The sequence below is a fragment of the Psittacula echo genome (assembly GCF_963264785.1).
Source record: "Psittacula echo genome assembly, chromosome: 2".
Classification (NCBI taxonomy): domain Eukaryota; kingdom Metazoa; phylum Chordata; class Aves; order Psittaciformes; family Psittacidae; genus Psittacula; species Psittacula echo.
The window spans coordinates 2,345,359-2,360,627 of NC_137737.1; the positions used below are offsets into that span (position 1 = coordinate 2,345,359).

Consider the following 15,269-nt stretch of genomic DNA (forward strand, 5'->3'; position numbering starts at 1 on the left):
AGTGAGTTTTACCTACACGAGCAGATGTGCCGTGTCCTCTGAATTTATCCGGCCTTACAGCAGTGTGTTACATTAGCCCAGGTAATCTTTGCTGCTTTTTCTACTGTTCTCTACTTATTCCGTTCTGCCAGCCATAGTAATTGGGATATGCAGGAGCAGAGCGCTGGGAGTACATGGAGTCTTTAGTGAAGGATACCTCTGACTATCCTGCTCTTGGACTTGTAATTTTGCTAGGGCTGAACAGAAGTGGATACTTGACTACAGATCTGCGGGCTGTCAGACACTCAAAGGCAACCCTGGTATTCAGTCCAGTAAATGATGGTACTCAGGAGATACACATTTTGAGTATCTTTTTTTCACCCGTATACTTAAGCATTAATCTGAGCTGATTTTTGCAAGCAGAACTGAATGACTGAGCAGCCTAGGAAGGAACACAATTGTTTGGAGTATTTGCTGTGGGAAAGTGACATCTTAAATCAAAACATTGTTACTGGCTTTAGTTGTAGAAATCTACCAACCCCATCACGTTATCACGTTGCCTGTGATGTCTGACAGGAGTGAAAAGCTGTAATATTTGATATGTTCATCAGCTCCGATTTGAGAGCCATGGTAAATTTGTACCTAAATGTTAGGTTGTGATCTTCATGTATAAGCTTTACCTTTACTCCTGGTGGAAAGCTTTGCCGTAGGGATGAATTCCATAAAGTTTTGCTTATTATTTAGTTGGATTTCTGCTCAGTGAACCACGCTAGTGATGAATGTGATGGATGTAGTAAGCTTAATTAAGTAATAGTTGATTTTGTTATGACAGTTGCTTGATGAATCTTACCTTGTTCTTCCACTTGGTGAAAATACATTTACAGCAATTATTTCCCTTTGAGGTTACTTTTTCCTCACTTTATAACAAGCATTTTTCAAGTCCCTGATGGTGCAGTTAAGGAAAGGCTGCAGCATCTTGGGGCGATGTTTGACTTTGACTTGTGTAATGAAAACCAGGAACTTTAATACCCCCAAAACAGATAAACTAGGATATTTTCAGGAGTTTCAGGTGTACCTTGAAAGGGACAACACAAGGATGCAGAGCTTCTCCTCTGCTAGTGCTAGTGAGGTTAATTGGAATGGGGAGGAATACATCCAGCACCTTCATCCCCACTAGTGAATTTCCCTGCACATGAGATCAGTGGTGACTGAGACTTCTTGCTTTGCAGCAGCATCACGAAGACAGCTCTGAGTAACTTTGTTTTGTGCTTGGCTTTTAGCTGCTGTCCATCTCTTGCCTAGTTCTTACACAGTGTTAATTGTGCTCCATTTCAGCTGAAGAAACAATAACCAAACACACCAGCAAATTGGTTGCCACCGTTGATGAGGCTCGTAAGTGGCTGAAGAAAATGGACTCTCATCAGATAAAAGAAGAAGGTATGTTTTCAAATTACACAGGTTTCCAACAGATTTCCTATGTAAAAATTAATTACTAGTGCAGCAAGTGGCTTGGCAGTCCCTGCTTCCTAGCAGAGCTCTTAAATACTTGTCATATTAAGCCCAATACTTCTTAAACATGATTATATATTGTATATGAAGCTATATGGCCGACATAAAAGAGCAATGACAGCTTGGCATACTATCAAGAGGAAAAGGTGTTGGGGTTTTCCATACTTCATTCTTTTCTTGTTTTTAATATAGGCTTTGTGCATGATCGAGACTTGGAAAATGAAGTGGAAGATGAAAGCATGGCTTTTGAAGAACTCGTCTATAAAAAACCCTCCAGGAAAAAAGGAAGATGTGGGAAATGGTGATGAGGAGCAGCGTGCAGGTGGCTGTTCTGTCCTCCTAACAGTCTAGTGTTAGAATTAAAAAGCAAAATAGAGGGATGGAGCCAGAAATGGGAAGAGTCTGAAAAAAAAAGAGCAATTTATGCTATTGTGTTTATGTCACTTGTATTCTGTCAGAATAATTACCTATGTGCTGATAATGTAGTTGTTAAGACAAATTTCCTTTCAAACCTCTATGGTAGCTTGAAAGTAGCGAAAAGCCAAAGAAGCAGCAAGTAAGAAGAAATAAGAACGTTTCTGCCTCACCTCAGGGTATTTTCCCACTCTGTCTTCTTTTCCTTCTTGCCTCTTACTTTACATCATCATTCTGAGTTGGAACACTCAGAGCAATAGGGTAGTTTCTCTGATTTTAAGAGGTTTTAATCAGTGTTTTTAGGTTACCATTGTAAACCAGCTGTGTTCTGAGTCTTTCTATGTCTGGAAACTCTTGAGTCTTCAGGTGAGATACTTGCAGTATCTCTCTTCTATTTTTATAGGCAAAACCAGTAATTTCTTAACACATTCCTATTTTTGTCAGTGTACATACTTCTAACTGGCTTAGTAAGAACATTACAGATTGTCCTCTATTTCATCAAGTTTTGATATAAACTGATATCAATATGTACATATTGAAATACAGATAATCTGTCTTTAAAAGAATACTGGCATTTTAAGTGTTTTGTAAGGTTTAATTGATAAAAGGCTTTTTGTAATGTATAATAATGTTTTTATAAAACCTGTAAGATTTTTGGAATCACTTGAATCTTGTCTTATGTTTTGAATGCTTCCTGAAAGCTGTATGTGACTGCCTGCATCAGAGAGCGCACAGGTTGGGTCCAGAGTATCACATCATACTGATGCTGATTTACTTCTGGGATTTTGGTGGCTCCAACATAATGGAGTATCCCGGTTTGGGGGGGGATAGACTTCATTTTCTTCCTAGTAGCTGGTACAATGCTGTGTTTGGGATTTAGTATGGGAATATGCTGATAACGCCCCGATGTTTTCGTTGCTGCTGGTTAGTGTTTACCCTGATCAAGGACTTTTCAGTCTCTCATGCTCTTCCCAAGAAGCCAGGAGGGAGCACAGCCAGCACAGCTGACCCCAGCTATCCAAAGGGATATTCCACATCATAGAACATCATCTCGGTATAGAAACTGGAAGAAGGGGCTTGACTGGAAGGCACTGAGAGCCCCGAGAAGTGGTGAATGCCCCATCCCTGGCAGTGTTCAAGGCCAGGTTGGACACAGGGGCTTGGAGCAAGCTGCTCTAGTGGAAGGTGTCCCTGCCTGTGGCAGGGATTGGAACTGGAGGAGCTTTGAGGTCCCTTCCAACGCAAACCAATCTGGGATTCTGTGAATTGGGAACTCTAGTTGGATCTCCAGTCCAATATCAGTACTTAAAGGTTTTCTTTCCCCTATCATGATATCCATAAATAAACATAAACCTTTCTTTTCCATGGCAATCTCTTCAGATGCTAATGCTCCGAGTGCATTAATCCTATTGGAATATTTATTTAGCAAGAAGGGGTTGTCCAGATACACCCTTGGGAGTGGTTTTGTGTGTGCTTAAAAACCTTTCTCACCCTGGTGGAAGCTCCGGTGTTCTGGCACAGGCAGAGCCATTGACTCGAAGGGCTTAAGAGCCTTGGTACACATGAGATGCGTATTGCACTGAGACCTTGGAACTCAGTAGTGGCGCCTGCAGGCTGTCAAGCCCATCCACCCACCTTCTGCCTGTCTAAGCCATGCTGAGTTCAAAAGAATTAAGAAAAAGCTTCAAAATCACAGGAACTGGTGACTTAAAACCTCTCTCCCCAGTGGTACAAAAGTGACATCTAAATGAAAAAGAAGACTGAACTATTTGCTGTAGTTGGAAGATGGGGATGTGCTCTAAAAGGTGCTTGATCCTCCTATTAATACAAAGGACTGTGTGGTAAGTGGTGGGGGTGATGGGTATTTTCTACCTTTTCACCCTTACTCCTCTTAACAGCATTGTTTCATACTACCCACTTTGACTCCAGAACGCTTCCTTGACAATGAACTGTTCTAAACTGACCCAGCAAAACATTTCAACGCTTGCTGGTTTTTAAGTGTTTGCTTTCATTCCTAAAGGGAAGCCTTTGGTCTTGATGCTCACTGAAAACAGGAGGGAAGAGATTCTCTTGTCTCAGTGTAAATAAAACAAAGGTTTTCCTGCCAGCGGTCACCATGACATGATTTAGTGACAGCCAGTTTTGAAGCACTCTTCCCTGTATGAAAGGGGACCATGGATGTTGCTGCCAAGCTTCTACCTTTGCTGTTGGAGCCTTGAGTTTTGACGAAGACCTTCACACCTGCACTTAGTGAGTGTCTCAGCAGGAGAGTGCACTCTATGGGGTTCCCCACGGTGTGCAAGAACCCTGGCGAATGCTTTATTGGGCTAAGGCAGATCATCATAGAATCACAGAGGGGTTTTGGAATGGAAGGGACCTTAAAGCTCCTCCAGCTCCAACCCCTGCCATGGGCAGGGACACCTTCCACTGGAGCAGCTTGCTCCAAGCCCCTGTGTCCAACCTGGCCTTGAACACTGCCAGGGATGGGGCAGCCACAGCTTCTCTGGGCACCCTGTGCCAGTGCCTCAGCACCCTCACAGGGAAGAGCTTCTGCCTAAGAGCTCATCTCAGTCTCCCCTCTGGCAGGTTAAAGCCATTCCCCTTGGCCTGTCCCTACAGGCCCTTGTCCCAAGCCCCTCTCCAGGTTTCCTGGAGCCTCTTTAGGCACTGGAGCTGCTCTCAGGTCTCCCCTTCAGGAGCCTTCTCTTCTCCAGGCTGCCCCAGCCCAGCTCTCTCAGCCTGGCTCCAGAGCAGAGCTGCTCCAGCCCTCGCAGCATCTCCGTGGCTTCCTCTGGCCTCACTAAGCCAAAGAGCTGCCTATTCTCTGGATCCTGGTTGGACTCACAGGTAGGTAACACACTGAGCGGCTCAAGCATGTCAAAATACAGCAGTTCTGGGTGGATCATAGAGGTAAATAGATGCTGGGTCAGACCAGAGGTGGTGCAGCCAGGTGTCTTGGTATTGGCCAATTGCTACTATTCCCATCCATTTTCTTCTGAAGCCTCTTCCTTCTCCCAATTACATGGTCAAGTTCAAAGTGACATTAGCTTCAGGGCAAGGAATGCTGTTTCTCGGGCTACCCCCGTGGTGATAAGGTTGCTTCTGCTCTTGTGTGCATCAAATGCAGGTACCAGTACTGCTTAGATAACTCCATCCGTTTTTAGAGTAGGGAGATTTTAGGACAACTGATGCTTTGTGTTCTTGTGTGATGATTCTGCACTGTACGATAATCAGTGCTGGGGTGAGTTAGCAGTGCTGTTGTCCTTATTTGAACCATGATTATTGGGCACATACAAAGCATTCAAGTACTTGACCATATCATGCAGAACCACGTTTTCCATAGCTCTTACATAAACCATGGCCAGGTTTCCTCAAGGATACACTTGGAGCACTTAACAAGGAACTCTTGGCTGGAGACCTGCATAAAGAAGAGAGGCGTCAAGCTGAAATGAATAAGTAAGTAACAGAAAAAGCTGTCAGCTTCCAAGCTGCTTTGCCTGTCTCTGTAAATAACATGCGTTGGGAACCTCACTTCTTCCTGACCCTGTCGCTCCGTTTGCGTCTGCTCTTCAGTCCGATGCTGCTCAGACAAGATGAAACACCACCTCATGGGAAGGAATTGCCCGATGTTGCGTTCAGTTTCTCACCTCACTTTACTTCGGCTGGAGGAGTCTGATGTTTAACAAAGGGGTAAACTTCAAGTGCCATAAGCTGTACCTGTGACATGGGGTATTTATAGCTCGCTGCTCTGCAGCAGTCTGGGTGTAGGGGGAGAGGAAAGACTTTGACTGCTTTGTGGGATAGTTTTTGTGTTGGGAATGGAGATTAGATTTTAATAGATTAAACTAGCTGTTTGTTACTGAACAGTGAACATGGGTGTGGAGGGGAGGTGTGGAGGGGAGCTTGTTGCTTATTTCCCCCAGGTTTTGCCTCAATGATAAATGAGGCAATATCTGCCTTTTTTATCTCATTACTCTTGTGCTTTCTCTTCAAGCAGTATTTCAAGCCCAGACCTTGAGATCTGGCCTAGAACACTGTCTGGACCCAGGTTTTTATAGTTCCTTTAGTTCCATGTGGTGGACAACCTTGTATTCATAAGCACAAACTTTCCCTGCTCCTCATAGTGCCGGTTCCACAGCTGTAGAAGTGCTGCACACTGGCTTAAACCCAGAAGATTGCATTGTGTGCTTAAGGATTTTTGGTGCTTTCTGCCTTTATTTCCTGAGTCTTTTCGAGTGTCTTCAGCAAAACCTGATTTTCCTCCCAAGCCAGGAGTGCTTGACTTACAAAGAGACAGTAAATCTCAGGTGACCCCTTCTTTCTAGAAGCCAGGTATGAAAGGGAAATACCAATTGGTCATGAGACTTGGGATTAAACCTCAAAACTGGGGAATATGGCTGAGTTGGTCTGCTTATGACAGGGGAAAGAGAATCAGTCTTTAGCGTCGGATATCCCCTGTTCCGTTCCATTCCATCCCCAAGAGTCGGGGTGGCAGTGACCAGCAGTGAGCACCACGTGGGATTTTGGGGCAGCGTTTTAGTCCGCACCTAATGAAGAGCGCTGGAGAAGCCTCTCCTTCCACAGGGCGCTAGCGAAGAGGAGATGTCATAGCTCAGCATGAAGCACTTGGGCAGTGGGTGTGTGTGGAGGAGAGAGTGGGATCGCGCTGTAAAAAGTGCTCACATTTTTAGCCAGACAGCACTTGTGCAGCAAATAAAATCCCTCCCTCCGACAGATGGAGGAGAGGGGAGTGGGAGGGAGCTTTGGAAGCGCACGTTGTCATTTCTGCCTCGGCTGCAAGGGAGGGAGCACCAAATACCAGCCGACAACAGAGGGTGGATTAAAAAGTGCATCGAGGAGGTAGAGGCGACTCTCCATGGAGCAGCTTCCATCTGGGACTGTCAGGATGCTGTGCAAACATTAGGCAGCCGAGCTTTGTGATTGCCCAGTGGACGTGTATTGGTCATTCCTGTTTAGAGATGGGGAAATACAGGGAGAGAGAGTGCAGGATGAAGGATATTGCTTGTAGGGCTGGAGTGCATGCTACCAGCATCTTCTGCTCCCAGTCCCTATATGTCGTTCAGGCTTGGACCAGCTCCCTGGCATTAACATGGATAATCCCGTACATGTCTTACCCAGCCTTCCCCTGGAATACACTGTCATTTACTTCCCTTGATCAGGATTCATTTACCTGTCGCTTCCATTAGAACCGATGAAATTGAAAGCTCACCTGGAAAATTTCTCATCTGAGAATGGCAGGGAAAGGATCACGGAGTGAGAGTATCTGCTGCCACCTGCAAAGCCTTCCTTATGAAGTAATTACCTCAATATTTGCTTTTAGATGAGAGAAGAGGCATCTCTGATGGTTTCTTGCAACATAAATAAATGAGCTTCCCACATCTCCTCAGGAAAGGGCTGCTGGTTTAAAGCCATGCTTCCATGAAGATACTTGGGTGAGGTGTTTAAACGTGAGCTCACAGGGATCTGTAAGTTCTGCTGTCCATGCCCTGCAAGTAAGGCTGTGAGAGCATCTGCAACCAACACAAATGCCTCAAGACACATTTTAATCTTTACCCATATGAGAGAGGAAAATAAATCTGGTAACAATCAGATTAATTTCATCGGCATAAAAGGAAACCCAGCAAAACCAAAGTCAGATTCTTCAATTTGACTGCAGGGCAAGGGGGTCTCAATGCACAAGCTGAGTTCAAGTGGACCTCCTGACCTCCTCTGGCTTGTTCACCCAGTAGGAAATCAAAGAAAGGGTGCTCTTTGGGCAGTTCAACTGGATGTTGGTAGCACTGAGCTGCTGGTGAAGGCTACAGGGCACTGAACCTCTTGCTTTCCCTCTCGGGTTCTAGAAAGTGTTTGTTTCTGTGGCTGGGAGGACTGCTGGAGCCAAGGTTCTGGAATGTTGGGCTTCTTGGCTGCTCTTTGTGAAGTGTTCTGGGTGCCTGATCAGGGATGCAAGCCATGGATTCATCTCCTGGGTCTGTGCTTTTTAACGGTGGCATCTCAGACCAACCGGTCCTGTTTGTTCCTGCTGTGCTAAACCAGGCAGCCAAATGCATTCTGCAAGGATCTGGTGTTCATCATTTACCTATTTTTATAATTGCAGTTTATTTGTGTCTTCCGTGCTGACTCATAAAGCATAAAGGTATTGCACTGGAGCTGGGAGGGAAATGACCCTGCGTCTTCTACTGCTGCTTTGTAATTTGACTTCTTTGTCCCTCTTTGGGGATCTCTGCCCTACTTTCTGTCACACATGTTAGTCTTGGCTGATTGACAGGAAGGCATCAAGAGCCTTGAGCAAAACCAGCTTTATAAGCCAAGCTGGAGAATTCTTGTGCTCCATTTAGAAGAGAAGAAGTCTCTTAAGCAGAACGCAAGAGCATGAAGTGACCCATTTCTAGACTAACTTAGGGGTAGAAGAACAAAGAAACTCACGTGCAGGTTTGATGGTTTATTTTTCTACGTGCATCGACAGAAGAAAGCAATGGTGGCCTCAAGATGCGCAACTGGGCCCACTGTCAGGAATGTTGCCTACAAAAATGCATTTACAGCTTCTGACCTGACCCTTGCCATGAGAATGTACACTGCAGATCAGATTTAGGTATGAAATACTCATCAGTGACCTGAGTGAAGAAAATGTACGAGCTAATTTAGTGTGAGGTGTCCCTGCCCATGGCAGGGGGGTTGGAACTGGATGATCTTAAGGTCCTTTCCAATCCTAACTATTCTATGAGTCTATGATTCTAATGACAAAACCTTGAAGAGGAGGAGTTCAACCTCCTCTGCTTCCAGGTATCTTGGAAGACAGAGAGATGGCCACATAGAACTCCTGAGTCAGATAGTTTTAACTCCAAATTAAATGTTTTGTTATTGCTCAGAGTATTCCATGTAATTACGTTTAATTGATTAAAGTGTAGCGTTTGCCTTTTATATGTAATTGAGATTTCCATCCAAATTAGCTTAACTCCAATCATGACTAAAAAGGAATCCCCTTAGAAACAAGAAACATTATCTGCGTTTTCCTAATAGAATAGTCTAAAAATTCAGTAACCTCATTATACGTTCTGCTGGTTCCCAAAGCAAAAGTACCAGATTTAGTAAACCCACCTCACTTACTTGCAAACCAGCAAGTCTTAATAACTGCTAAAAGCGAGGCTCAATCTCCAGAAAAATAACTAAGTATAACAAATGTGAGATAAGAATAAAGCTACATTTTGAATCAGGATGTGTTCTTTGCTGAACTAAAGCATGTTAAAATTAGCCTTTCCAGCCTTACCCATATGTTACCTTTCTCTTTGAGCTCTTGGAGGCTTTGAGTGCATTTGCTGATAGCTCTGTTTGTGAATTTGATTTTTTCTTTAGCTTTTCTTTCTGGTGCCAGTTGAGTAACGAACAATTAATAGATGACCTCAAATTATGTGGTGACCTCAAAGGTACGTCTTTCTCTCCCTTCTATTTAGTGCAAGCACATTATAGCAAATGTGCCCAGTAAATGTGTTATGCACTCCTATGCAATACTAGATGCTCGGCTCCCCACTGAAATCCAAAATCCTCTGTTCAGAAATACATGTGGTTCATGTAGAGAATAAAACTCCCTGGGATGTGATCCAGTGCAGCCATTACACTGATTTATGAGATCAGCTCAAACGCACAGCTGCCTCAAGCTAGGCATATGGAAACAGCAGAGAGAAGGATGAGTCTCTCTCTCTGAGGTGCCCTGGTGATGTCTACATGAGATCCATCCCTCCAAAGTGTTCCCTGAAGCTCCCTCCTGAAGACAACACTGAAATGGAGGGAGCGTTTGGACACAGAATGGGAGCACAGCCAGCCTCTTCCTTACCCAGAATACTCAGACCAGCCTCTCCCACCTTAAGACCATGACACAAAGCTGAGCTGGAGGCAAGGTTCCCTCTTGGATCTGGCCCTTTCATGCAAACAGTCATTAACAGACTTATTGGGTAAGAAAGGGAGGTGGTGCGGGGACCAAGATCTCGCAGCCTAGCAGTGGGGTCGCTGGGTGATAAAGCCTGCTCTCCTCTCAATGGTTACGCATTGCACACCAAATACCTTCTGGCTAAAACAAAGGCACAGAGAGCATTTAGAGGTGGGCAAGAGGAAGGTGACGTGAATTTGGTTTGGTGAACTGAAGTCTCACTTGTGTGGCTTTAAACTCTTCCTTAAATCTGGCTCTTGGTCACTCCTCCAAGAGCTCAGGAGTGAAAGAGCCGGCGCTGCTTGTCTCTCAGCGCATGGATACTAATTGTTTCCCCTTGGATTTATGCCATGTCAGTTAAAGCAATACGCAGTGAACAAACAAAGCTGTAAGTCATGTGCAGTCATCCCCAACCTACTGGAGTTATTAACAGCACCCACTCCTTGACTTCATAACAGAGAGATTCAGCTTCCCTTTGAATTCTCCCCTGGAAAAGTAGCCATAAAAAAACCAAACGAGGCTCAGGCAGGCTCTGTTCTGAACGAATTCTGATTGAAAACTGTCAGTATTTACCACAGCGTGATTCTCTCTAAATTGTCCTCCTTCAGAGCGCTCACTGAACATTCAAAGCAGATAAACTGCTAATCTTGCCTCCAGATATTTCCTCTGTCCTTGCACTGACGATGCATGCATTACTGTAACACAGAAATTCGCTGGAGATTTATTCTTTCAAAAGTCTGAAACAAGTAAATTCCCATTCCTGCCTTAAAAAGACAAGTTTAGAGCACGAATCTGTTCACATGGTGCTTTTCCTTCCCTTATCAACCGGTTGGAGAGGTAATCTTTGGTTACAGTCTTGATTTTCAAGTTCAGTTCATGCTTTTACCGCAGGACACAAAGCCCTGAGTAGAGCAAAATAATGAGTGCAGCCTCCTTAGATCTCCCAGTGGAAAGGGCAAGGAACAGCAAAGCTGCACCCTTCTCAGAACATACTGTTCAAGACAGTTCTGCACAGACTGCATGCGATTCCTCAGCTCCTATTCTGGGCACTGTGTTACACACTGGACAGTGTCGATGTATGACCAATGCGCATTGGCACATGTATGACCTATGTATTTAACACGTTTGGTATTTAAAAATACCTGAAACTCCAGATAGCTCCAGTCAGTTACTTGAAGTAGGTGAAATCCGTGCAGAGAGCACCCGTTTTCTCTTTAAAGAGTTGAGTCTTTGTGTTTGCCCCTAAACGAGCAAAGTTACCTATCAAAGCATCTCATCCGCTTGGTTTCAGCAAAGGGACTAGGAGGTTTTGCGGCTGACTCGCTCTTCTGTTCATCTTTGCTGGCAAAACTCAACAGCTCATTCTGATTACTCCCTGGTACAAAGATGGTGTTTTGAGTTACATCTTCAGTTTTACACAGGTCTAAGGTATGCCACATTTCAGCACCAGCTTCACCTAAGGGAAATGCATCACTGGAGTGAGTTTGCCACTTATGGTGATCTTTAGCACAGGCACTTGAGGATAAAACACTGGCTAACAACTATGATCAAGTTATCATTGTAAACTTCACCCCTTTCTTTACAGAAACCATCAGACAGCTGCTGTATTTGTACCTTGTTAAGTAAATAGATGACATAGCAGGACCATTCATTCAGATTAGTTTGCATACACTACCCACAGGGCTTTACCGACGATGAGAATAAGTTGCCTGGGTAGCAAAGTATCGTCCCCAGGCTCCCAGGCTGTAAGCAAATAGTCCACTCAGGCCTGTTTCTAACAAGTGTAGAGGGATTAGAAACCATTTGCTTACTTTGAGCTGTTTAGCTCCTGCTTCCTTACCTGAGATTGATTTATGGATCATTTAAAGGAGAGGAAAGTGCTGTTTGAGGGGGCATTTTTGAAATGAGCTTATATTTTTGGGTGCCTCATTTTCCAGGCAAATACATGGGGTCTTGGGGAGTGGATCTGCAATGGATTTAAGATGGGTTTGAAGAGAACAACCTCTGAAAGTGCTGCCTGTTTTTCTTTTCTCACCTTTTCACCATTGAGATGCTAAGTCTGGTTTTCCTTGGTTTAGACAGAAACTGTGGGGAACACTGGCAAGTGAGAGAAGTATAAGTGAGAGGCTGTAGTCATCAGTCTCCGTAACAGTAAATAGCATCGTCTGTAAGCTTGATACTTCATCCATGATCTGACTGAGCTGGGAGGGGGAATGAGGGATTGTGCCCATACCATTTGATGTATAACATGAATGGGTAGAAGCAGGGAAAGGAGATTGTTTCCCTCTAAAGGAGCTTATTGCTGTGTCTGAAGGACACATAGCAGAGGAAAGGCTATACTTAGGCACATTCCTCTTGGCTGAGTAGCCATGTTTTGGGAGGCCCCTCAACTTCTCCCCTTTCTCCACACCATGAAGTGAAGGGCAAAACCAGAAAATAACTGGCTTGTGGCTGTGTGCTGAAACACCACCTCCATCAAAATCCTAATAAAGCACTTAATTGCCTGCTCTTGCCTTTTACAGCTTTCTCCTTCACTTGGGTAGAGGTAGATTGGCAGCTATATAGAAGCACTTTCAGCACTTCAGCTTCCCCTTGTGTTCCCTGGGGTTGAGCAACGTTCACCAGGGCCAGTGGAAAACCACATACTTTCTCATGATTTTCTGCCTTGCCCAGTTATGTGCATCTCTTGCGCTCTGGTTTTGCAAGGCTAAGTCAGGAAATCAATGCATGAAGAGCTCAAAAGCTTGCAAACCATGTAGTACCGCATATTGGCACAGGAAGCAAAGGGAAGTGCTGTCACAAAAAGGTGGCAAGGCTTTTCAAGTGCTTCCCTGAGGGGTCAAAATGAATGCCATGTGCTCATTGTACTGTGTTCTTTTCAAACTGACAGCGTCTGTGCTGTGGCCCCTGTCTTAAAAAGCAGTGATATTTAAGCAAGTCCTTCTGGTTTCCTATGACTTGTCCTTTGCCTCCAGCTTTTTATCTGCCCCTGTGCACATTCTTCCAATTTTAATAATGTCAGCTCCCCACCATGAGCTGTTGCAGCAGCAGCTGATGATGTTAGCCCTGAAAAACAGGGCTAATGTGAAGCTATCCATGGATGACTACCCATGTTCAACTGCCAGTTGGTTGTCACCAGCTGCATATGTGAAGAGCAGTTCCATCCTAGTTGCTTTGCCCTCATGAGAGAATATAATTTGGCTTCTTGTGTGCTTTAAGCTTTATATACAGGAGAGTTATATTTCAAATGCCCACCCTCTTGTCAGTTTTGGCAGAAATTAGGCAGTGGTTTCAAAGTCACTAGGCGAGATTATCGGTCTTTCTTGCTTGGGAATTCAGGCTTGAAGCAGTTTATTGCATATTTGCCTGCTCCTTCTTCAACCTGTAAGGCTGATACTTTCAAGATCACTCTTTCTCAATCAGCAGGACTGAATATTCTCTTCCGGTAGCACAAACTCTCATATAACTGGAAGTAGGGCTTCAGAAAATCACTGCTACGTTGTGAGATGAACTTTAAAAAGAATAGAACCAAAGTTCTCCCATTTTGGCTCTCTTGCTGATTTGGCATCTTGTCCATCAAAGTCCAGTATAAATAGCTAATTTTAACCAGAGCTCCCAAAAGTTATGGGGTGGCACCAGTTGTCCTAAGCATGCAGCAAAGGAACAGCTGGTGACTGTTTTTAAACACCATCTTCCTCTAAATATTAGAGGGTGTTTGGCAGTGTAATATTATCATTCATACTCCAGTAATATCGAGCTGAAAGTGGAGCTTGAAGTTGCTATGTTTTCTATCTACATGCTGTAGGAGATAATCCTGTCCCCAGTTCCCCTCTATCCCTTCCCACCAAACTATCATAGCAAAGAGTGGAAGAGGAAGGACTGACGCCATGAAATGAGGTGCCTTGTGCCTGGCTCCCCACCAGCAGATTGGTGTTGTCTGTGCTGAGAATAGAGCTCAGTCTCCTGCCTGCCCATTGGAATCTCTTCCCTGAACTCCCCGGCCATATCAGAGGGTCCCAAATAAGAGATTGCTTTTTTAATGTGGTGTTATAAAACTCCAAAGTTTTAAAGCAACATTATAAATACTTCATAAAGAGAGGAATCTGCGCAGCACACTTGAAGTTCGCTGTGTCTTGGCGTATTGCTGGGCAGTATTCATTCACTTTCATGCAAGGTTGTTAAAATCCTTATTGAGACATGGGCTAAAAAGGGGAAAAAAAGTCTAATTCGGTTTCAAGGTTTCATTACAGGCTTTTCAGACACTCATGAATGGTCAGGAGAATTATATTCCCTATAAATATACTTGTGTTTGCATTAGCTTTAGCATAAATGCAGGAACACTCCATGCTGTTGCCGTGCACAGGCTTGGCTTGTCTCTTGGCCTTGTCAACGTGGTACAATATTCTTCCCCACAACATTCTTTTATTTAATAGACTTTCCTCTCTTGTAGGACTTTTCTTTCTTTGTCGCTGACTTAGATCCCAAATGGTCTTTATTTCCCTGTTCTTCTGGACTAAATAGCTAAACGCAGGTTCCTGGGGATATAAAAGGAAGGTTTATATGAGTCATACAAACAAAAATATGTTAACTTCTTGTGTGGGTTGTGATCCATTAGAAACATTCTCATTCCATATGCTTTAACCTTGTCCTTTTTTCCTGTTTTAACTGTCAAACCAGAGCTAATTAAAGTGTAATTTTGGACCCGGTTCATGAGACTTGTAGACCTGTGTATCGCAAAGCATTTATGTAATTCCAGGTGCAAAGATATGCCACATTACATCATTGCCTCTCAGTATCACTGTGGTGTGAAAGGATTCAGGAACTGGCAATCTTTTGGGGGTTACAAGCGAAGGTAAGTTACATGCTCTGAATTCTCCTCCCTATCGGGTACAAAGCAACAGGTAACCTCTTGTTGCAGGAGCTTCCTCTTTCTGTGTAAAGACCTGGCTCTTTCCAGCTCTCATGAGGATAAAGTAAGAGCAGGCTGGTCCCATAGCCTGTCTTCCCAGATGGTTTGACCTGCCTGATGTGATTGCTGAGGAGTCCCACTGAGGTTGCTGCCTGTGTAGGCTTATCCCTTGTGTTCTCCTTGGGGAGAGGTGGTGAAATGTTGAATCCTTATATGCCTCAGTTCCCTTTGTGTCATACATGCTGCTTACGGAGAAGGCCATCAGGAATTCTGCTGTGGTCAGCACTGCAAAAGCACAGGGAAGCAACAAGTTCTGTCCTGGGGAAGAAATGGGAAAATGCTGTTGCAAGCAAGCACAAAGCAACCATGATAGTGCCCTGTTTGCTGTCCTCATTTTAACTGCAGTGGAATGCATTCACGAGTGAGGTGAAAAATATGGATTCCTCACGCCTCTTCCCTAAGAATCATAACCTAAGTCATCACTTATGATTTAGACTGGATCTTGAGCAAAGG

At 44.2% G+C, this 15,269-nt stretch overlaps 1 protein-coding gene across 2 annotated transcripts in view; it reads left to right on the plus strand.

Moving 5' to 3' along the window:
* Positions 1–2,529, plus strand: part of TRANK1 (tetratricopeptide repeat and ankyrin repeat containing 1) — a 38,127-nt gene extending 35,598 nt beyond the window's left edge. For both annotated transcript variants that reach the window (XM_080609946.1, XM_080609947.1), the window contains 2 exons: positions 1,315–1,416; positions 1,681–2,529. In XM_080609946.1, coding sequence (XP_080466072.1) covers positions 1,315–1,416; positions 1,681–1,793 — 215 coding nt within the window. In that variant the 3' untranslated portion in view covers positions 1,794–2,529. The remainder of the gene's footprint in view (positions 1–1,314; positions 1,417–1,680) is intronic.
* Positions 2,530–15,269: the final 12,740 nt, after the last annotated feature.